Source organism: Micromesistius poutassou (genome assembly GCF_964030765.1).
Source record: "Micromesistius poutassou genome assembly, chromosome: 23".
In the NCBI taxonomy this organism is placed as follows: domain Eukaryota; kingdom Metazoa; phylum Chordata; class Actinopteri; order Gadiformes; family Gadidae; genus Micromesistius; species Micromesistius poutassou.
In genome coordinates, this window is record NC_140293.1 from 5,268,061 (window position 1) to 5,291,392 (window position 23,332).

General features: G+C 49.0%; 2 protein-coding genes across 2 annotated transcripts; both read right to left on the reverse strand.

Moving 5' to 3' along the window:
* Nucleotides 1-446: 446 nt before the first annotated feature.
* Nucleotides 447-9,953, reverse strand: LOC311368424 (carboxypeptidase Z-like; the record flags this gene model as incomplete). Its single annotated transcript, XM_084487229.1, is given in 12 exon segments — nucleotides 447-1,143; nucleotides 1,819-1,918; nucleotides 2,228-2,367; nucleotides 2,627-2,759; nucleotides 3,263-3,421; nucleotides 4,413-4,574; nucleotides 5,015-5,241; nucleotides 5,957-6,184; nucleotides 8,062-8,478; nucleotides 9,343-9,372; nucleotides 9,843-9,881; nucleotides 9,884-9,953. Coding segments are annotated over 12 exon segments (2,109 nt in total). The 3' UTR covers nucleotides 447-739.
* A 2,644-nt stretch (nucleotides 9,954-12,597) lies between these two features.
* Nucleotides 12,598-15,237, reverse strand: LOC311368441 (G-protein coupled receptor 26-like; the record flags this gene model as incomplete). Its single annotated transcript, XM_084487246.1, has 3 exons — nucleotides 12,598-12,835; nucleotides 14,152-14,265; nucleotides 14,567-15,237. 3 exons carry the CDS (start codon nucleotides 15,235-15,237, stop codon nucleotides 12,598-12,600), a joined length of 1,023 nt encoding a protein of 340 aa, XP_084343372.1.
* Between the last annotated feature and the right edge of the window lie 8,095 nt (nucleotides 15,238-23,332).

The window sequence follows — 23,332 nt, forward strand, 5'->3', positions numbered from 1 at the left end:
TCAGCTTGCTTCAGTATGTACTTCAGTTCGGTCCAAGTCGTTACGCTTCGGCTAGAAAGGACTTTTCCTCTTCATATTTTAAATAACTTCTGGTTCTACCACATCTCTAGTCTGTGATTCAGTTGCAATGTTTTGCTTTGCAACGGTCGAAGAAGAAGTTATTAAAACGAGCACGCCGTAGGAGCTACACAGCCGGCTGGTCGGCTGCCCCTTATTGACGCATGGTTATAGGAAACAGGCTTGCTACATCCCGTAAGGAGCCCAAACAAAAATAATTATATCTTACATTATTATGTATAAATAAAAATAATATATATTAAAAGAATGTCTATATAAGTCTATATAAATTACATTAAAATACAGATTTAAAAGTTGTTCTCATTGTGTAATTAGAAAAAAACAAACCATCCATGGTGCAACAAAAAGTAGTTCCATATTTTTTATTAACAGTTTGCAGAAATGTGAATGTCCAAATATAGTAGATATCAAGTCTTTGACACCTTAAGCGGTTTGTTTGATTAATGGATTGTAAAATGGCTTACTATCGCCTGTGGCATAACTCGAGGGAAACGTCTAAACTGTGCAACTACTGTACGCCAAAAGCCAACCTGCAAAACCATCCAACCAAACCTCTCCACCATTCCCCGCCCCGTCCAGCTAACGCGGTACAACCTGGTAAAACACACAGTGGCGTCTACAACCGACCGCGTGTCTCGCTCGTCACTTCCCGTCTGTCGGCCTAATCCTGCCTCTTCAGGAGCCAGGTGGGGGCCGCCCCCACCCCGCCCCCCGACCCGACGAAGAAGCTCCACCACCAGGGCTTCTCCGCCCGCTGCTCCTGGCGCCGCTCCGCCACCGCCGCCGCCGTGTAGCGTTCAAAGTGGTTGTAGGGGTCGAAGCGCTCGTAGTCGCCCTGCTCTCTGTAGTAGCCGCCGCCCCCTTCCTCCTCCTCCTCCTCCACCCGGTTGTGGACCGTGGCGTTGGGCTCCAGCGCGGTCTTCTTCAGCACGAAGTCCACCCGGCCGGCGCGGAGCATGCCAGCCGGGAGGCGGACCTTCTTGATGGCGCGGGTGTAGCCCGGGGCGGTGGCGGTCAGGATGTGGACCCCGGGGGCCAGCAGGCGCCAGTAGTCCCCCTGCTCAGCTGGGGGGGTTGATGGGGCGGGAGGGGCGGGGGGGAGGGGGGTGAGAGGGTGCTAGGTTACTGTCTGCATTCTAGGGGTTAGCTCAACCAGACCCAACGATACATCCCCACTGCTCACGAAGAATAAATGACTGAATAATGTGTTGCCCTGACAGAGAGAGGGGACCTCAATATTTACATTTAGACGCTTTTATCCAAGGCGACTTACAATAAGTACATTTGTCAGAAGAAAGAGAATAATATATCAGTGTCGGTACAGTAAGGATATTCATAGAACCAAGCGCCAAGCAATACAATCACTAGGTTAACCCATTCCCTGTATGCAACAAAGATAGCTAGGATAAGATGCTACACAATGCTTAGTACTATTTTTAAGTGCAAGGACCTACAACATACAATAAGGTGCTATGACGTACAACATACAATAAGTGCGTACATGAATTGCCACGACGTACAACATACAAAGAGTGTGTACATTAAGTGCCATATATATCTGTGTGCAAGAGGTTTGTGGGAAGGAAGGGGGGGGCGGGGGGGGGTAAGGGGGGGAAGCTACACAGAGTCTAGGTGAACTCTGACCTCAAGGACCTCACCTCACCTTCCAGCAGAACTGGGGATGGAGAACCACAGTGCAGTACCATTCGTCAGTGCTAGGGCTAGTGAGCAGAGCGTTACCTGTGGTGACATCATGCCTCACGCCGCGGACCGACACCTGGGCCCCTTTGATGCCGTGGCCCCCCTCGTCCCTCACCAGGCCTTTGATGCCCCGATGGGCCTGGGGAACACGGCACACACATATCGGTTACCTACCTACCGCTCTGTTACCAACAGGGACCTGGTAGAAGGTGGGTTGGACGTGTGTTTCTGTGGAGCATCTGATGTGCATTATAAAAATGTAAGACACGTTTTTTTGTGTTTTTGTACTGTTTGTATTGTTATTGTGGAATGGGAAAGGTAGCGGTAGCGGTTTGAGCTGATGGATTTGAAGACATGTTTGCAACTACCTCATATAACATACCAGAAACAAATGGTAACGAACAGTATTGTTTGACTGAAGAAAACAACATGAAAAACGTATTCTTACTCCTTCCAAAAAGGACATTAACGCCTCCTGGTTTTCGTGCCAGGCGTTTGCCATGTCTTCCTCAGCAGGGAATTTATCACAGCCCAGATTCACCGCCACCTCATAACAGTTGGTGTGGAGATAGCTGAAGTCCTGCATACCTGGCAAAACCAAGAGCAATCTGTTTCTAATCCAAAGTTATTCTTGAATATTTCGCGCTGTTACTCGAACTGCCGCTACAACTCCATGTTAACATGTTAACAAGTTCAGCAAGACTTCATGCACTTTCACTTCAAACTTGGCTCTGATGGGAAACGTTTACATTTTAAACGATCCAAGAGAGCCCTCTAGTGGCAAGACGTGAACATGCAACCTTTATCGCATATCCTAGTTGTGTCTAACGTGGTTGTTTTCTCTTACTTCCCGCAAAACTGGACACCTGCGCTCCGTTGATGATCCCATTCTTACTGGCGCGGGACGACCCGCACCACACCTGATCATGGCCCATGGTGGCATGAGAATCTGCATACGTTCTCGCGATAATCTTGAACACCTGCAAGAGGGAACCAATGGCTGATCGTGCTGATTATACACCTGCGTTGTAGTTTAATATTAAAGTAGGCCCATGGCCAGGATCTAAGAACCGTCTCCAAAAATGAATTCCAATAACTGCATAATGACCCTGCTATTCACTTCTAAGTAACAGGTTTATTTTATTGTCATTGAAGTATAATATTCTAGTCAAGTGTTATAGGTCTTTAAAAAGATATGCATACACAAAGAATCGGTGCCCGCATTTGACCTCATTTATTTTTATATAAGCCTATATAATATTATATATTATTAACACCTTCAGGGGTGTCGCTAGACATTCTAGAAAGGTAATCTAAAACCAATTAATCACAATCAGAAACATATACACTCACATACAATGGAATCATGCGTTTACACTCACAATCTCACCGTATTTCTTCTCCGTCTCCCATTGGGCGACCCAAAGAACAGAGTTTCCTGTGTTAAGAGTTACCCCATGACCTTTGACCTTTAACCCCTCACCTTCTCGTCCGGCGTGGGGGAGAACAGCTGGTGTTGCTGGGGGTGTTTGGAGAGGTCGTAGGGGTAGGCCACCACCAGGTCCCCGCCGTGGAAGTTCGCCGCCAGCATGAAGGGGATGGACCGCGCCCACTTCATGACCGCGTAGGTCTCCGGGGCAACCTGGAGTCATGGCGACAGGGGTTGACGCGTTTGAGAACATCCAAATGAGCTATTCGGGAAATAATGAGGGATTATGATGTAAAGGGAAATATCTAGACTCACAAATCAGCTTTGGATTCATATCTAAAGGTGGCATGTGAGCTCAAATCTGGCTGAATGATGCATTTCACTTTTTTTTCGCTTCAAATTAGTTTCGACCAATCATGTGGCTGGGGGCGGGATCTGTAGACAATACACAGAATGGGTCTCTACTGGAAACAACTTTTATATTGTGTTTGAATAATAAAGAATATATGGAATAATATATACAGAAGAATATACAGAAGAATATAAGGACATATAAAGACTGTATGACATCTGAACGCACACAAAGATCAGATAAGTGGGAGCGATATCGTAGCTACACATACGTCAGGCATAAAGAGAAGTTAACATTAGCTATGGTGCTAAAGATATAGGAATAAAGTCGGAACATGTCCATGTTATGGAGACACAACCATCTCTAACCTGGTACCTCAACGTAACCGTGGTGCAGTTGCTATGGTTACGGCTAGGGTAAATATTGACAGGGGCCGATCAGCTGAGCAGGTCGGCAAAACCCAGGCAATGAACGATATATACCTTTACTATCCACACACAACTCTTTTTGGTAGAGGTTATGGTTATAGGTATATGGATGATGCACTATACTGTACCTTACCAAACCAGTAAGAGTCTGGTTTGGTAGAGGTTATGGGTATGGGTATATGGATGACGCTCTATACTGTACCTTACCAAACCAGTAAGAGTCTGGTTTGGTAGAGGTTATGGTTATGGGTATATGGATGATGCACTATACTGTACCTTACCAAACCAGTAAAGGTCTGGTTTGGTAGAGGTTATGGTTATGGGTATATGGATGATACACTATACTGTACCTTACCAAACCAGTAAAGGTCTGGTTTGGTAGAGGTTATGGTTATGGGTATATGGATGATGCACTATACTGTACCTTACCAAACCAGTAAAAGTCTGGGATGGCAATGTGGTCGGTCCGATAGGTCCTTAGTCGGCGGCGGCGGTAGGCGATGGAGGCCAGGTCCGGAAAGTTCCGGTTCAGATCGATGCCCTGAGCGTTGGTCCTGCCGACGTTCCTGGCCTCGTACTTCCAGCCCTGAGTCCAGAGTCGGGTCAGAGGTCACGCAATAACCTTCATCGGAATATCAGCTTGAGCTGTCGAGAACGCCAGACGGATTAGACAGCAAATGGAGTCATGTATTTGAAGTATTTGATGATTATTTTGATTTGATGTATTTGTGATGTATGGTGATGGGATAAGTGTGTGAATATCAGTAGGGCGTGCAGAATCAATTTGTCTTCGCTTTGTCCGTATGAAAAAAAACCTGGATTAAACACCTGTATAAAACATCTTCATATTTAACATCTAGATGCAACACCCGTCTACAACATCTGTAAACGACCTGTACATATAACACCTGTACACAACACCTGTAAAGCAAACCTGTACTCAACACCACAGTAAATATAACACCTGTACACAAACACCTTTAACAAACACCTGTACACAAACACCTGTACACCTGCTCCCCCCACCTGCTCCTCGTCCTCGTGGGCGTCCTGCCCCCCCGCCGCCGCCACCTCGTAGCCGTCGGGGTTCATGGAGGGCAGGATGTGGATGCGCGTGGTGTTGATCAGCGTCTGGACCCTGGGGCTGCCCTGCCGGTACTCGTTGCACAGGTCCTGGGCCAGGTAGATGAGCAGCTGGCGGCCCAGGGCCTCGTTGCCGTGCATGTTGCCCACCAGCCTCACCTCCGGCTCCACTGGAGGAGGAGGAGGAGAAGAAGAAGAAGAAGAAGATGATTCAGGATTCAAGATGGGTTTGCCCAAATGCATCGCAGCAAGTGGGATTCTTTGTTTTGGTCCATTTCCACTCGAGGTTTTTCAACAAACAGAAAACGGAAAAGAAATTGAAGATAAAACGTGTATATGAATGATTCGATGGAAAAAAAAACGGGGGATGTTTGGTAGATGGATGTCTGAAAGGTGTCATCTTATTGGACACTGTACTTATGGTCTGTGGATGGATTTGGAGAGAGGGAGAGAGATAGAGATAGAGAGAGAGAGAGAGAGGAGAGAGAGAGAGACAGGGGGAGCGAGATAGAGGGAGCGAGTGAGAGAGAGAGAGCGAGAGAGAGAGAGAGAGAGGGGGAGCGAGATAGAGGGAGCGAGAGTGAGAGAGAGAGAGAGAGAGAGGGGGGGAGCGAGAATGTGAGCGAGCGAGGGGGAGCGAGATGGATGTAAGAGAGAAAGTCAAAGCGGTAGAGAGATTCACCAAGCGAGAAACAAAGAGGGACACAGAAAGTCAAACAAGGTGCGCAAGAGAAAAAGACAAGAGTGAGAGAGAGAGAGAGAGAGAGAGAGCGCGCCGCAAGAGAGCGCCGCGGGAGGAATGTGAGCGACGCGAAGACCAAAGCGACAGAAGGACGTGACCCAAAAAGCGAAAAACCAAAACCCCAGCGTTACTGCAACACTCACGCAGCTCGTGCCGGCCGGGGCGGGAGGAGAACTCGATGGCCAGCAGGTCGCGGCCCTCGAAGCTCCGCCCGATGGAGTAGGTGAGGGCCACGTCGGCGCAGCGCTCGGCCGTCTGGGTCAGCACGGCGGCCAGCTGGGCCTCCGAGTGGTAGCCGAAGCGGATGGAGGAGAAGGAGGGGTCCTCCGCAGGGAGGGGGCCGCCATAGTAGTCGTCTGCCTCCTGCTCCACTGCAGGGGGAGACACACGGAGGTGGTCGGGGGAGGGGGGGGTGGGAGGGGGTCAAAGGTCGTCTGGAGTCAGAGGAAGGCCACTTTTAAACACTTTGTTTTTGGATTTTTTTTTGGGATACACACACGCAGCTGAAAAAGTGAACCACAGAAACAGACAACACAAAATAAACAACTCACACAGCGCGCTCTACTTCACAGGTTTCTAAGGACGTTTTTTTTTAACTGTAGGCAAATGTTAAGCAGCAAATAAAAAGTCAACCAGGTATCCTGCAGTTCCCTTCAGTGCTGTTATGTAGCCAAGGAAAGGCGGTCATATCTGTTTACATTTTTCTGCTTTCCCTGAAATCTCATGAGGAATTTTCTCCACAAGAGGAAGGCCACTTTTAACCGTTTGGACGTGGACTAGGCCATTTCGGGCGTTGGTTCTCTTCGATCGTTTACTTGACTATGAGATGAGACCATGAGCCCCCAGAGCGACGAGCCCCAATGCAACGCGTCTACTTTAAAATCCTTTCCAAACATCTAGTCTTCTGTGGCTTCTCTGTGTCTTGGTGTTATTGTAACCTCCATCAGTGGAAAAGAAGGGAAACATTTTAATGTCACGTGGTCCAGTAATACAGAACAGAAATTAATTATGAAATGGGACTGGACTGGATATCGTTTCCAGACGCCTGAACCAAACAACACGGAAGCGAATTTCTTCCATGTGGCACTCATGCGGCAAAGCGTTTGCCAAATTGGACGAGGAATTCGTCCCTATCCCGTATTTGGTTCAGGCCAGATTGTAATCACGCGACGCCAATGTTCAAACGACTTAAACGGTGAATCACTGCAGCTCAACAGTTCTTTTTCCATCGTCAAGAAGGCGGCCAGCTGCTGTGAAGGTGTTCTCGGTGTGAGCCAGCAGAATGCCCTTCGAGGGTCTGGTTCCTGAGAGCTAAACGTTCTGCTTTAAATGATTCACGCACCGCCCTGAAGAGCCCTCGCATCGGAGGGACGGTCCGAGCATGACTGCTATCTAGGTCAACCGACTAGACCAGGCCTGGAAGGGAGCGGGGGAAATATTCACGTTTCAAAACAAATCAAGTGAGTTTATTTTGGAGAGGGGGAGGGAGGGAGAGAGAGGGAGGGAGGAGGGAGAGAGGGAGGGAGGGAGAGAGAGAGGGAGGGAGGAGGGAGAGAGGAGAGAGAGGGAGGGAGGAGGGAGAGAGAGGGAGGGAGGAGGGAGAGTCAGAGAGAGAGGGAGATAGAGAAAGAGGGAGAGAATAAGAGAGAGGCAAGGAGGGGGAGAGAGAAAGAGCGAGAGAGAGAGGGTGAAAGAGGGAGCAAGGGAGAGAGAGAGAGGGGGGGAGTGAGGGAAAGAGAGAGAGCCTTCGACTCATGTTTCCTCTGAGATGTGCCACACACACAAGTTTGCTGGCCAGACGGGGCTACTAATCCTGCATACTGTATTGTATAGCTGTACTCAATTATACATGGGCTTGTATGCGTGCGTGTGTGTTTATTCATTTGAAAATTAGATGCCAAAAGAATCCAGACTTCCAGAGCACACCAAAGTATTATTTAAGGGTTTTGAAAGCAGCTTTCAGGACCTTAATATTATTAACACTATGATGATGGCCCCTGTTGTCATGGTAACCCATTGACAAGAGTTCAAAAAGGGTTTAAAGGTGCCAAAAATAAAAAAAAAACTGTATTTCTACCTGACAGAGTGTCCAAATCCAACAATCGTTTCACTACATAAACCCTGTTGAACGTTTACATTGCCAAAGGCTCCAATGAACCTATCCGCCATTGTCACGTGACGGACGTCCATTTTGCCTCCTCCTCCTCCTCCTCCTCCTGCTCCTCCTGCTCCTCCTGCTCCTCCTCACCTCGAAGGCCCTCCAGCGGGTCGTAGCAGCCCTCCTCCTCGCTGACGAAGTACCGCTCACAGTCCAGGAAGTAGGGCCACGCCATGGCGATGGCGTCGAAGGCCGCGGCGCAGCGTCGCCGCACCGTCTCGCAGGCGTGGCGGCACGGCTGCAGCGGCTGGTCGTGCTCGCAGCGCGGCGTCACCACCGAGCAGCCCAGCATGCGCACGTCCGGGCTGCATTGGCCGCCGCCGCCGCCGCCGCCGCCACCGCCGCCGCCGCCGCCGCTACTAAGCAGCGTCTCCATGACGCTCATCAGGAGGTACTCCGTGCCGAGCTCCACCTCCTCGCGGGACTTGTGGCCCAGGGCGTTGGGGAACAGCGTCTCGGTGTAGGGCATGTCGTCGCAGTAGGACAGGCGGATCTCCGTGCATCTGGCTGCCATTGGGACATTTTTTTAATTTGAGAATTTCGTTTTTGACACATATACGCGACCGCCGTGTGTAGTCCGTGACACATTTCCACAAACAAAATAAACCTCAAAATGTATTTTTTTTTTCATTTTTATTAAACAAAAAATATATATATTTACTAAAACTAAATATTAAAAAATTATTTTTAAATGTTTCATGGTTTAGACACGGCGATCGTATAGTAGTAGTAGCTAAATTAGGTGTGAGTGTTAAGCAGCATATGGAACTTATGTGCAAATGGAAGCCATCTGCTTCCGCTACTGCAGGATGCACATGAGATAGGCCGGGGATCTTGAAATATTCATTTACAACGTCCCCTAAATCTTTCCGCCCATTGTAACATCTTCAATCAAGTACCAAATAGTTAGATTATCGCTGAAAATTAGGTTTTGAATATTTAATCGAAAGCCATTGATCATCTAAAAATACCCCCGTTGGTGTCCTGTGGCGCTGGCCTGGACTCCATTATGTCTGTGACTTGTGATCTCTTTCTAATGGTTAGGAAGAGCATGGCCTGGATCTGAGGTCACATTAAAGACACTAGCTACACATATGGGATCATTTAGACTCTAAATAGTACGAGTTTTCTAGTAATCAAGCTACCAGCAAAAAAACAGACTTAAGTCAGTGTATTTAGTCTGTCACCAACAAGTTCGTCTTCTAAGGCTAGATGATTTAAAGACAAAATACTATCATAGGCCAATTAAAAACGAAATCCAATATGAGCTCTACTGAATGGACAACTTAACAATTATCAGTTAAATATATCTGAATGATTGGTAAAAGCCACTTCTTTTATTCCTCCAAAGGGGTGACTTAAAATACTCACGTCTTGGACCAACCGGAGACCTGCATCTCCCTGTAGAAAAATCAAGATGGTGGTGAATTACTGGGACCGACCGCTAGAAGGCGGAGTTGTGCTTCCAGTTGCGGCCATAGAGCCTTTACTTATCAACCTGATGTTGCGCAAACATTCTAGTAAATTCCTGAATATTATATCCTCAATATTAACCATGAAGGGTTTGGATTATTTACATTTCTTTATTGAAATGTAACATCTAATTTCATTGATCTTACTAGGATTGGGCAGAATTACTAAGTTCAAAACTTTGACAAGTTTTAAAACAAGTTTTAAAATGAGGTTTCGCATTTAGTATCTTAAATCAATCTAACAATTTGAAGATATTCGTCTAGCTGAACGTAACAGTCAATGGAGTCTACACAGATGTAAAGTAAAAATCGTGCTAAAAAGTTTCTGCATGTGCAGAACAACAGACACTGCTACTTGTGCATTTGTGAAACTGTTAAAACAATATGATTTTTTTTTACCTAAAAGATAATCTTCGTATTCACATCGGTGTTGTGGTAGCAGGAGGCGAGTGTGAGCGCTCCGAGCAGAATCAACACGATCTGCTTTCTGCTCCGCGTCTCTGAATCCATTTTGAGGTGGCACCTTCACGCTGCGCCCAACAAAACTGCCTCGCATCTGTAAGACAGCAGAGAGAGAGAGAGGAGAGAGAGAGAGGAGAGAGTGAGAAGAGAGAGAGAGATGAGAGAGAGAGAGAGAGAGAGAGAGAGAGAGAGAGATGAGAGAGAGAGAGAGAGAGAGAGAGAGAGAGGAGAGAGAGAGAGAGAGAGAGAGAGAGAGAGAGAGAGAGAGAGAGAGAGAGAGAGAGAGAGACTTTCCTGGAGCGGCAAAAGCACATCCCCTAAGAGACAGTTTATTACACACATTACGGTCAACTATCGAATTGCAGCACAGGAAAGATGCCAACAGGTTGAAACATGTTTTTTTTAATTCGTTTGAATGGGGATTAAAATTCATAGCCGGCAGCCTTTCATTCAAATTAAGCATCTGGAGCTTTGTATCGAATTGGGCAAGTTAACCCATTAATGTCAGTTAACCAGGAAAATAGCTCCATTCCACCTTTAATGGCTCTAGGCTGCTGTCACCATGAGTGCTAAATGAAATACAAAGAAATAACGTAGGAGTTAAGAGGAAGAGATAGAAGACAGACAGAGAGACAGACTCTGACAATGATGCTATTCATTTTCGAATGCCCCTGCTTATGTATTTGATTCTAGTCTTATAGACAAAGAAACAGATGTAGACTTGGTGTGTTTTAACTGCAATAAAACTGGACACACGATACACAACATTTGTACAGATTTTGTAAGGTTTTTATTGCACAGATTCCACAAACAGCTCATCACATCGCTCAGAACATCGAGTGGCTCTCCAGTGGAAACGTGCCAGAGGTACATCACCCAAAACATATTTTTGATAAAAGCAGCTATCTGGCTACAGTGTCGCAAAACTTCACACGGTCAAATCTGGCACGGACACGGAACAGTGTAGTATTAAAAGCACTTGGAAACATCTGCTACATAACATCGCTTTCAGTAGAAGATATAGCTGTCACCTTACCAAATATGGCCTGTACAGTGCAAAATATAGAACGTCATTGTAAATATCCATACAAACAGGTTTTTCCTCAGTCAACTTGGTCAAAATACAGTTATATAAATAGATTTTTCAGTCCAAAGTAGCCTACGGACTCTACAGTACATTCACATACAGGTCACGCACCCGCGGCGTGTGTTGAAAATGACACTTGCCTTTGGCGTTTTGCAACTACTCCCGACTTTACAAAGTGCGTCGAAATTTCAGCGATTCAGTGAAAGGGGGGGTGGGATGGACTTATAATGGAACGCAGCCGGTCGCACGGTTCACCCGCGACGATGCGGTCCAATCCAACACTGAACACACACACACGCACACACAAAGTCAGACACACGCACACACACACACACACAAAGTCAGACACACGCACATACACACAACGGCAGAGTATCCAAGGTAGGCGTTTGAAGACAGGACACTTTCATCCAGTGACTAGACTGCAGAGCCCTGCATTGACAGTACAACACACACACGCACGCACGCACACACACACACAGCTGCACCCTCCCATCCATATCTGTGTCCCTCTTTGAAGACGCAAAAGGTCACTGTGTGTGGGACGGCGTATTCACACAAAAACCAAGAAGCTAAATGTCTGCCATTTGTAGATGGGAGTTTATAGTGTTTTCATAACTTGTACTTTGTGTCCAGTCCTCTGGTCCTCAGGGTGTTACACGAATACGACATAGGATCAACGTGAATATAGGATAACACCCCTTGAATAAATGTCGTTCCGCGCTGGCTCCAAGCCGGGCCCGTCGGTTGAGGATCGTGCGGTTTGTCGCCGGCCAGCCGCACATGACACACTCGACACACACACACACACACACACACAGAGTCCGTGTGTCATCTATCCACGGCGTGTGTTTTGCTTTCACACCTTTGCACGTGGATAGGGCTTATCGCCACACACACATACACACACACACACACTGACACACACACACACTGACACACACTGACACACACACACGTCAAGCGGTCGCCATCAACGTTGCGCTGGTACCGGTCCAGAACCAACGCGTCTGCCCCGGCGTTGTCATCTGTCCTCCCCCCTCCCCCCCTCCCCCCTCCCCCAAACCACCACCTCCCCTTATTCATTGTCCGCCTCATTATTGGGTTTTAATTCCCCCCGGCCCCCCCCCCCCACCTTGTCTCTTCCTGTCACCTCCGCCCGGCCCCCCCGCCCACACACACATAATCCGTCTCCTCACCCCCCCCCCCCCCCCCCCAACCCCCACCTCATCTTCCTTCTAACAATATCCTGCCCTCTCCATCCATGTCTCCTCCTCGCCCTCATTCTGTCTCCAGGTCCCTCTCTCGCTTTCTCACACACACACACACGCACGCACTTCTAGTCCCCTCCATCCATCACCGTCTCATCCCTTTGTTCCGTCCCTCTCTCCATCACACGCACACACGCGGCCTTATGTAATTCTCTTCCAATCCCTCCCAAAGTCCACCACCTCCTCCTCCTCCTCCTCCTCCTCCTCCACCTCCTCCACCTCTCCCCATCCTTTAGTTCCTCCAGGGGGGCGACCCCCCCGTCATGATCCCCCCATGATTCCCAAACACCCCCCCGCCCCCCCGGCGGTCCACGTGCTACGTGGCTCGGCGGCGCTAGGTGACCCGCTGGAGGCAGTAGTCGTTCTCCGTGTCCATGGAGCTGCTGTGGCCCGAGGAGGGGTACAGGTCGCGGCGGAGCAGCCGGTTCAGGACCCCCATGAGCACCTTGCGGTACTGCTGGCGCAGCAGGGAGTAGGCGAACGGGTCCGACGCCGCCTTGCTGTAGGTCAGGCACTTGCTGACGATGCCCCAGTGGCGGTTCACGCCCACAAAGGGGAGGAGCTCCGCCAACCTGGTGGTTGGTTGGTTGGTGGGCGGGGCGTAGAGGGGGTGGAGCATGAAGGGTAGAGGGAAAAGGTTAACATCTCAACACGACTTGGGGATTAGTGATCAGTAAGAGACTGAGGGATGAACGCTCCTTCCTGCTGTGGTTTTTGTGAGGGGCGGAGATAAAATAGAAGGGGAGGGGCTTCGTCAACCTGGTGCTGGTGGGCGGGGCATGGAGGGGCGGAGGGGGTGGAGCTTGAAAGGTAGAGGGAAAAGGTTAACATCTCAACACGACTTGGGGATTAGTGATCAGTAAGAGACTGAGGGATGAACGCTCCTTCCTGTTGTGGTTTTTTGGAGCTTTGCGAGGGGCGGAGACAAAGGGGAGGGGCTTCGCCAACCTGGTGGTGCTGGGGGAGGCGGGGCATAGGGAGGGGGCGGGGCATAAAGGGGAGACAATGCAGGTACGTTAACGTGTTTTAAACGGGAGGACTGACGAACGTTTGTTTAGTGGGTGGAGCTTTGTGTGAGGAGGAGATGAAAGGGGAGGAGCTACATCAACCATCCCTGGTGGTGGGCGGGAATAGGGGCGGGGCATAAAGGGTCAACAAAAAGATAACATTTAAATTAAATTACAATTTCATACAGCGAACTGATGAATAGCACTGGTTGGTGCAGTGGTGTGGCGGAGAAGATAATCGCCCAAATCGTATGATATTAAAAACATTAACTTCAGTCACACTATACTATAATGTGCCGGATATTATTCCTTGATAATACCCTCCCTAATTTCCTGTCTTGAGATGAATAAAAGTACATGTAACAAAGTACGCTCTGGGCTGGGGTAGCCGTATAGAATATTAAAACCAAAAGTGTATAAAAACTGAAGAGCTAACTGGGTCATGTTCCAAAACGTTATACAACCAGCGGACAGGTAGCAGCACTCACACCCATAATGCATGAGCCGGGACCTGGTGCGCACTGTCCCCCTCACCCCATCACACCGCTCGTTACCTGCCTTCTGGTGTGCTACCAGGCACTGGAGGGGGAGACATCATTATGGGGGGGGCCTGGATACCGTATGTACAGATTTGTTTTTCGTTGGGTCAAAAGGATTTATATGATGTGACGATATGGATTTGTCTAACGTTATGTTGAATAGGACATATTTGACAAATACAACACCCACAGTTCATCGGAGGAGACACACACGGAATTTTAAATAAATGAATAAACGCGTCAATGGAAAAAATATATATATGGAAAGAAAAAAAACGCATTTTTTGTTTATGGCTACAATGAATGGGTTAATAAAGTGGACGAGCGATTGGTCTCACGTACCTTGTAGTAACATAAGGCGCAAAGCAGATAATAAAGGAGCCGATGAAGATGCTGATCTTCTTAGTGGCCCTCCGCTTTCTCCTCTTCTGCTCGGCCAAACATCTCTGCTTCACGCTGAAAAACCACCAACAATAACGACATTAATGAATAGTAAATATACGTGCGTGTGTGTGTGTATCATGGGACAACATCGAGAGGCCCACATCATTGAATCCATTGCGCGTGCGTGCGTTTGTTTGTATACGTGTGCGTTTTTTTGTTTGTGTATGTGTGTGCATGTGTGTTTTGGGTGTGTGCGTGTGTGCGCGCGCGCGTGTGTGTGTGTATACGTGCGTTTGCGCGTGCGTTTCTGCATGCATTCGTGCTTGCGCGTGAATGCGCGCGCGCGCGGTGGCGGCGGTGGGGATCACCCTACCTGGGGTGAATGTCCACCAGCAGGAAGAGCGTCTGCATGGTGATCACGTCGATCCGCTTGCAGTGGAAGCGCGCCACCTTCAGCACCTTCAGGTACGCCACGCACAGCGTGAGCAGCGACAGCGCGAAGCTCGTGGCGTGGAACGCCACGGTGAACACGGCGAAGCCCGCGCGGTCGCGCTCCCCCTCGCGCAGCTGCAGCGTGCACGAGGCGTACACGTGGCTGTAGTCCACCCAGGAGAAGAGCAGCGCCACGAGCGAGAAGGTGAGCGAGTGCGCCCACGAGTAGCACACCATGAACACCGCGTCCTTGTAGCGCATCTTAGTGGCGTAGCTGAGCGGGAACACCACGGCCACCCAGCGGTCCACGCTGAGCGCCGCCATGCTCAGCATGCTGTTGGCGGTCAGGAAGGTGTCCAGGAAGCTCACCGTGTGGCACGCGCAGTCGCCGAACGGCTTGCGGTTCTGCACGATGCCCACCACCGTGGTGGGCATGTTGAGCACGGTGAGCAGGATGTTGCAGAAGGACAGGTTCATGGTGAACACGCCCGGCACCTGGCGGCGGATCTCGGCGCTGTGGACGAAACATAACAGCACCGACAAGTTGGACAACAGCGAGACCACCGCGACCACCACGATAAAGAGCGCGAAAAGGATTTCCGCAAAGTCCATTTCCTCACTTCGGGTCCACTCGGGTCGCGGGGACGCCTGCGCCGCTCGCCGATGATGATAAGAAGTTAAATCCCGCCATGGTTGTGCGTGTCGACGTTCGCCGCGAATTCGACACTGGAACAATGAACTCCAAAAACTGTCAAAGCCCGCCGCGTCCTCCTGACGCCCCTCACTGCGCTGCTGCTCTTCGAGCGCTGTCCGGTGCGCGCTGCTGAGACGGGGAGTTCACGCGGCTCTCCATCTCAGCAGCGCGCTACACGGGGGAGACGCGCGCGCTCCCCGAGCCAAAACCCGTCAGCGTTTCGCGCCTCAAAAGTATGCCCCCCCCCCCCCCCCATCATCCCCATTAGCTACAACCGGTAGCTCCAATGAACGGTTGTTTTTGTCATAAGAACGGTTTATTTCTGCAACAACAATTCCGTTCTCGACGGAACGGCAGAGATGAGCAACAAGTTGATTGATAGTTTACTGGAGAGGAGCTTGTTCTTGTGGTTCCGTTCCGTTTGGTCACTGTAGGCCTATAAACCAAAACAGCCACCGGCTGGGAGAAAGAAAAACATAAATATGTGACGAAGCGAATACCACGTTTTGTTAATTTAAATGATAGTGTCATTTTTGTTTTGTTTTTGTTTCATTTGTCTTTTTTCCCCCCCTTGCGTTTCATTTCACTTGACATAGCTTGTTAGGTTAGATTTCCATTGGGTCATCGGTCTTATTATATATTATTGACCGAACTCGGAAGTAAAAATAGAGTGGCGAGATGTCAATGCGAAAAAAAAAACAAAAAACACACAAACCAATCAATCAGCCGAGTGAGTCAAGTTATTCACACGCGAATTCCTCGTGGCCTCATCGATCTCGACGCTCGGCGCGTCTCTGGATCAATGTCGAGACGGCAGCGAGGAGGACGACAGCGAGAGCCGCGAGGATGGGACCGTGTCGTCCGTGGGCAAATGGCAGCAGGTGCACACACACACACACACACGCACGGGCACACACACACACACACACACACACACACACACACACACACACTCATGAGGGCCGTGTGCTAATAGATATTTTCCTCTAAATGAATTATTCACAGAATGTCTACTGTTGAGGGCTGAGTGGTGTCGTCTGTATCTGTGCGTGAATTTCAAATTATAGGCCTGCTATAATGGGCTACTTGTTATTTATAATGTAGAAATAAATAACTAAATGAATAACAAAAAAAAAAAATATATATATATAATATATATATAAATAAACATGTATACATATATATATATTTATACAGTGACTGCTCTGGTATGTAGTTTGCACTGTATAGCCTATCGCATTGACGCAGAGAAATGTCCCAATGTTTCAATAAACACATTTTGATACCACCCTATTTAGGCTCATGTTCATCTATCCAGTCATTGTTGACCATATGAGGTTCCACCAACAGCACAAAAAAAATAAACACCATTATTACCACCACCCAACTTAGTTAGTGTTACTTACTTAGTGTTGGCACATCAATCCATAAAGGAGTCTTCCTGTGGCAGGCGATGCTGTTGAGTAATGGGTAAGCATACAGACCTGTGACTCATCAGGGTCAGACTATACACCTGCAGTGGTATTCGTACAAATCCTCTGTATTGTCCCCATTACACACCCACCCAGTAGGAGTATTAAAACCAGCAGGTTGTTTACTGATAGTTGGAGGTGACCACTTATGGAAGACTCAAGCACCCACGGATGGATAGATACAGCTTTCCTCTCTCACCTATGGCTTTGGATTGTGTTGTTATGTGTGTTGATTGTTGTGTGGACTGCTGCTGTGAATGTCCATGGGTGTGTGTGTGTGTCTGTGTGTCTGTGTGTGTGTAATCATGCACCTTTTCACTCTCACAAGCACAGCACGCACAAATGTTTGTTTGTGGTGTGTTGTGTGCGTGCGCATGTGTGTGCATGTGTGTATGTCAGTGTGTGTGTGGCTGTGCGTGCCTGCCTGTGGTGACATGCATGTATTGTTATTGTGTGTGCGCGTGCGTGTGTTTGTGTGTGTGTTGACATGCATGTATGTCAGTGTGTGCATGTCAGTGTGTGTCTGTGTGTCTGTGTCTTTGTGTGTGCATCTTTAGGTGTGTGTGCCTGTGTTGATTTGTGTGTGTATGTGTGATCGAGACAGTGATGAGCGACAGGCCAGCAGCCCACGCCCCCCCCCCCCCCCATCTGGCTGGGTCCCTGGGGGGGGACGGGGCTATTTATAGAGCGCTCAGAGTGTTGTCACCTCCCGTGGAAGAGGATAACCCGAGGAGGTGAGGAGGAGGCGGGGAGGAGAGGAGGAGGTGAGGAGGAGGAGGAGCAGGGGAGGCACGAGGGAGTAGTGGCAGAGGAGGAGTGGGAGAGGAGGAGCAGGTGAGGGGGTGGGGGACGCGGAGGGGGAGGAGCAGCTGAGTTTTGGGGGAGACGTGGGGGAGGAGCAGGTGTGGTGCAGGGGGAGCCGTGGGGGGAGGAGCAGGGAGGCATGGCGGGGGAGCAGGTAAGGAGGAGGTGAGGTATCGAGGATGCCATGGAGGAGGCGCGGGGGAGGAGAAGGGGAGGGGGGGGGACAGAAAGCGACCCGGGTAGGCTCTCCTCTGTGTGTGTGTGTGTGTGTGTGTGTGTCGGCGTTGATTCATTGCGACGCGGTGACAAAGAAACACTCTGGCCGACATGGAGGCACAATGGCTCAGAGAAGAGCCTCAGGAAACGAAGCAGCAGATGTAGAAGAATAAACATTGTCTGGACGCTTTGTGTCAAGGGCATAGGAAACATCTTGTAGGTGGAGGGTGGGGGTGGAGGTGGCTGTGGGGGGGAAGGGGGGTCTGGCGGTTTGTGAGTCAGTGGCGGTGAGTCACGTTCCTAGAAAGTGTCACAATGTGATGTTGTTGACATTTGTCGGTGTGTGGATTTTCACAAAGAAGACAAACAAGGAGAAGAAGAAGAAGAAGAAGAAGAAGGAGATGGAGATGAGGGAGAAGAGACAGGAAGGTGGTGGTGGCGGACGCAGGAGTGATGGATACCCCCCTGGACACACATTGGGAGTTTGCTTCAGCTCGCACGGACAACCGCCTCCTCCGTCCTCCTGTGAGACGGAGGTGGCCGTCGGGATTGTCTCCTCACTTAGCCGCCATGGGAGCGCTCTAAACAAAGCGATAGTTTAATATGTTTACTCAATGTTGTGCCGACGAGTTATCAAAAAAACTGGGAAATAAAGTGAAATTAAACCATTTGGCAAGGATCCCATTGTCTTGATTATAACTTTCACCGTATCAAACCAAGGTTTGAGGAACAGCTTTGAGCAGAACCAAACAATCCCTGTATAAAAACAGGTGCAGTAGCACGTGTTTCACCTATAGAGGGAGTCGTCTAATGTAAACCAGTGTAACGAGCGGAGTTCTGGCTTTGGTTGTTCTTTAAAAAGCCAACCTCACCTTGTGCTCACCGTCGACAGCCCAAACACGTCTGTACCACTTTCCTTCAACCCACTCTCCAGTATCTCTCCACTGGCCTGTCCATCAAGGCACAAAAGCTCTCTCTCACACACACACACACACACACACACACACACACACACACACACACACACACACACACACACACTATGTAAAGCACTTGTAAAGCACAATCAATTATTATCATGATTATAATATATAAATGCAGAAGAGGCTGTCTCTCCAAACAACCAGCAAGGTTCTCCCGAGCTTACGTAAGCTCATGTAACACCTGGGGGAGGGGATGGCGGGGGGGGTACCAAAGTGCAGTCCGTCGCAGTGGGAGAATGGAGAGTGGTCCGTACTGTAATAGCCGTGCAATTCTCCGGTGGTTTCTCCTGGATGCCTAGAAACACATGCCCATGTCCTGTACTCACCGCCTGGGGAGAAAGTGCAGCTTCAAGGTCACCCTATGGACGCCATAAAGTATGATGTACAGGCCTATAGAGGGGTTAGGAGGACGGTCTGTGCCTTACCCGTTGGATGTGTGTGTGTGTGTGTGTGTGTGTGTGTGTGTGTGTGTGTGTGTGTGTGTGTGTGAGAGTGCTTTTATGGCTGTGTGTGTGTGTGTGTGTGTGTGTGTGTGTGTGTGTGTGTGTGTTTTTTATGTGTGTGTGTGTGTGTGTGTGTGTGTGTGTGCCTGTGTACGTGTGTGCCTGCCTGCCTGCCTGCGTGCCTGTATATGTGTGTGTGTGTGTGTGTGTGTGTGTGTGTGTGTGTGTGTGTGTGTGTGTGTGTGTGTGTGCCCAGGCAGAGCCTCCGCTCCACACTCACAATCAGTACGACAAACCAAATAGACAAACAAACAGCAACAACAGAAACAGCCGTGAGGACTTGATTGCACACATCATGAACATGTCCACATTCATATACTGTTTAAACGTGTCATCACGTTTTTTTGTCATTGTAATTGCGGTGCCAATTAAAGCGCGCACACACACCCCCCAGGTGACCAAAGATGCTTACTGGTGAGGAAGAGGAGTTTATGCCGAGCGAAGGTCATCTCACCTTTGGGAGTCAATAGGAAGGGAATAAGGGCTGGGGTTTGGGGGCAGGTTAAAGGTCGTTTGACCTTTGAGACCTTCCGACCGATACGGGTAAAGTTGAAATCAAGCGGCAGCCAGTATGAAAAGAGTTGTCCTTTTGCTTCGTACTATTGTTACACTACACTATTACTATCCTGGTTATATTTATTGTATGGATGTTATATTAAAGCTTGTATTATATACTGTTGTATAGACACTCCTGATTGTCCTGTCCTGCAAGTCCTGTTCCTGTCCTGTAACAAGCTAGCGTGGTCGTTCTTGTTAGCGCTAACGCTAGTGCTAATGCTATAACCTCGGCCCCTGGGCCATTCATTTACTGCTTCTATTATTATATTGTTATTCTATCCCCTGTTGGTACCCACCCAAACATCCTCTCCCTTACATCAACACCAGCACTGATCTAATTTCCTCCGGTCCGAAACCATAAGTCATCCCGGGCCACCGCAAAGCAGCGACCGTTGTAGTTACACATTACATCGCTCAACACGGACACCAAACCCGGGAATAAACACACGCGTTATCTCTATGCACAAGACCAGGGAGGGAGGTGTGGTGCAGGGAACACGGGGGTGGGGTTGAATGATACCAGATGTCAGAGCAGTCTGTTTGATGGGACTTTGGCCACATCCTAAATCCAGGTCCATCCTGTTCTTTTCAAAGGGCTGGAGGCTGCGGAACGTGTTTGGGCTTTTGTGTTGCGTTGGCTGTGAATAGACAAACCAATATATCTCTGAAGTACTCCGGAGACGTCTGCGCTTTGAGTCCATCGAAGGGCGACCAAAGAATTCTAAAGGCCTCCTTATCATAAAACCGTATTTATTCAACAACAAAAAACTGAAAAGAACTTTAGCATTGAAATCTGGCGGAACCTTCCCAGTGTATGGAGGTGACAAGGGCTTATCACACGTGTTTCATAAACCGATTCAACCGAGCGACCGTCTACCCGTGTACACTTCCAATGCAAATCACCTCTGTCAAAGTACATACGTGACAAATTCTCTTAGAGCCTGCCCCGCAGGTACAGACCCCTAATCCAGTGAGCCCATCCCACGGAAGACGCGAGCGCGTCTGCAACGCGCTCACGCTCAGTGTCAAATTCCTCCCACAATATTAGTCTTTATGTTGACATTACTTTCATCTCCATGGGGGGCGGGGGGGGGGGCCTTCCTCTCTCCCCAGCTCTGCGAGACACCAAACACTTTTATTTCACAAGGTTATAGCGGTGGGTGTAAACCGACTCGTCCCTGAGCTCTGGATCACAAAGATTCCTCCTCGGCAGTGACAACACGCCAACGCCAACACCAACTGAAACATCACGTCAGTGTTTTATACCCCACGAGTGTCGCAATGATGTAAACAGTGTGAGCGATGAAAAGGGGAAAAATAGAGTATGTATGTATGTATTCTACGAATATGTAGAATGTGTACGAATCCACGGCACAATGGTGAGAGGAATACCACGTCGATTTACAACGAGAGGGACAGTCACCAGCGGTCTACAAAACTACTTCTGGTCTTAGAAGGGAAGGGGAGCGGCACGTTAATGCCTTTCCTCTCGGACGGTGCATGGAGCATCTGTTGCGATGGGAAGGCCTGATGGAGACGTGGTGGTGGTGGTGGTGGTGGTGGTGGTGGTGTTAGGGCTGGGTGGGTGCGGGTGGTGTTAGTGGTTTCGGCAAACAAGCTGTGTGAAGAAGAGGGCTTACATGGGAAGTACCCAGCTGACACATTCACACACACACACACACACACACACACACACACACTATACACACATCATACGCACACTGTGCACACACACACACACACACACACACACACACACACAGGTATAGCAAAGCCGCCCCTATGAGTCACGTTCCCATAGCAACCCCCCCGGTTTATACGTGGGGCATCGCTCAGTGCTCGCCATTTATTCAGAAGACGATTGGAAATTCCTCCTTTTTTTTCCTTTTTGCGTTTTTCCGAAAAGATCCGTAAGATCCGTGAAGGTAGGGCGCGCCAAAACAACCGCAGGGCCATCGCCACTTTGAGTTTGGTATCCAAGCAACAGGAGGACTGTTCGGTGTAGTGGTCAGAGTTTTCCAAACAAACTAGTGGCTCCAAACCATTAGGACCGTCTGTCCACCAGCACCTCGGCTAATGGTGGCACTTCCTGAAGTCCCCCTACCCACCCCCCCCCCCGCCATGATGGGGTCCGCCACTACACCCTCTACTCCACACACACACACGTCTTGAACTCATTAGCAAGGCCACAGCTTCATCTTACCCATTGGCTGAATGGTTTGATCCACTGCAGGTGTGTGTCCTGTCTGTCTTAACTCAGGCCTGGTCTTTGTTCCCCCCACCCCCTCCCCCTCACCCACCTCCACCGCCTCCTTTTCATCTGTATCCAAGAGGTGGTGACAGTGGGAGATAGCAGAGAGGTGAGGAGGAGGAGAATAAATAATGCTTTGATGGGTTTTAAGAGTCGGTGATAGATTGCTTTGACCCAATGAGCGGAGCTTCGCGGTCACGGTGGCGATGTCCCTTATTGTTGTATTAATGACCCAGCCTCTCTCTCTCTCTCTCTCTCTCTCTCTCTCTCTCTCTCTCTCTCTCTCTCTCTCTCTCTCTCTCTCTCTCTCTCTCTCTCTCTCTCTCTCTCTCTCTCTCTCTCTCTCTCTCTCTCTCTCTCTCTCTCTCTCTCTCTCATATCACGAAAACATGTTATTTATTTATGGTGTATTTCTTTGTTCATTCCCATTCCCTCTGATGACTTGAGTCTGATTCTCAGAGTGTTCCTTAGCTCACATCAAAAGACCTCAAGCGGGATTCTAACCCGATGTCTTTGGGTTGTAAAGTCGCACGGATAAATGACAGCTTGTCACCCTGATGTCATAATGGGTCACATGACCACACTCCTACTGGAGTGAAGCCCGGGATCAGAGCGAACATATAGAGTGAGACACTTGGCACACACACACATGCAAACACATACAGTACACACATGCAAACACACACACATACAGTACATACATACACATACACAAACAGCAATCATTATATGCCGACAGCAGGCCTTTGACGCGTCAGGGCAGAGCTGGCTGCCAGCAGTAGCACTAGTCGTTTGGTGGCTTCCACACATGCGATGGTGAATTCATTAACATGTTTGGAAGTGATGTTGACAACGGGGCAGTGAGAGCGCTCATACATCTATAGTATATCTGCCATCCGTCATGTCATCATGTCATGGCGCATAGACCGCCTTGGGTAAACCAGAAACCATGTTGACATTGTTTTGACAAGGAAGCACAAAGACGAGAGTACGACTTGCAGAAAGTGGAGCATACAATCACGGCTTACTTTCAGTTTCAGTTTCAGAAGCCGTCCGCATCGCCTTCAACCGGAAAATCTGATTGCCTAACAACCCTCTGTAATCATCCTCTACCGTTAAACCGTGAGAGCAGGACTGAGATGGATCTTGCCGCATCATGCGATTTCAATATTAAAGGAGACATATTATACCACCAGGTGTGAGTGTGATTAGCCGTTACAAGTCGT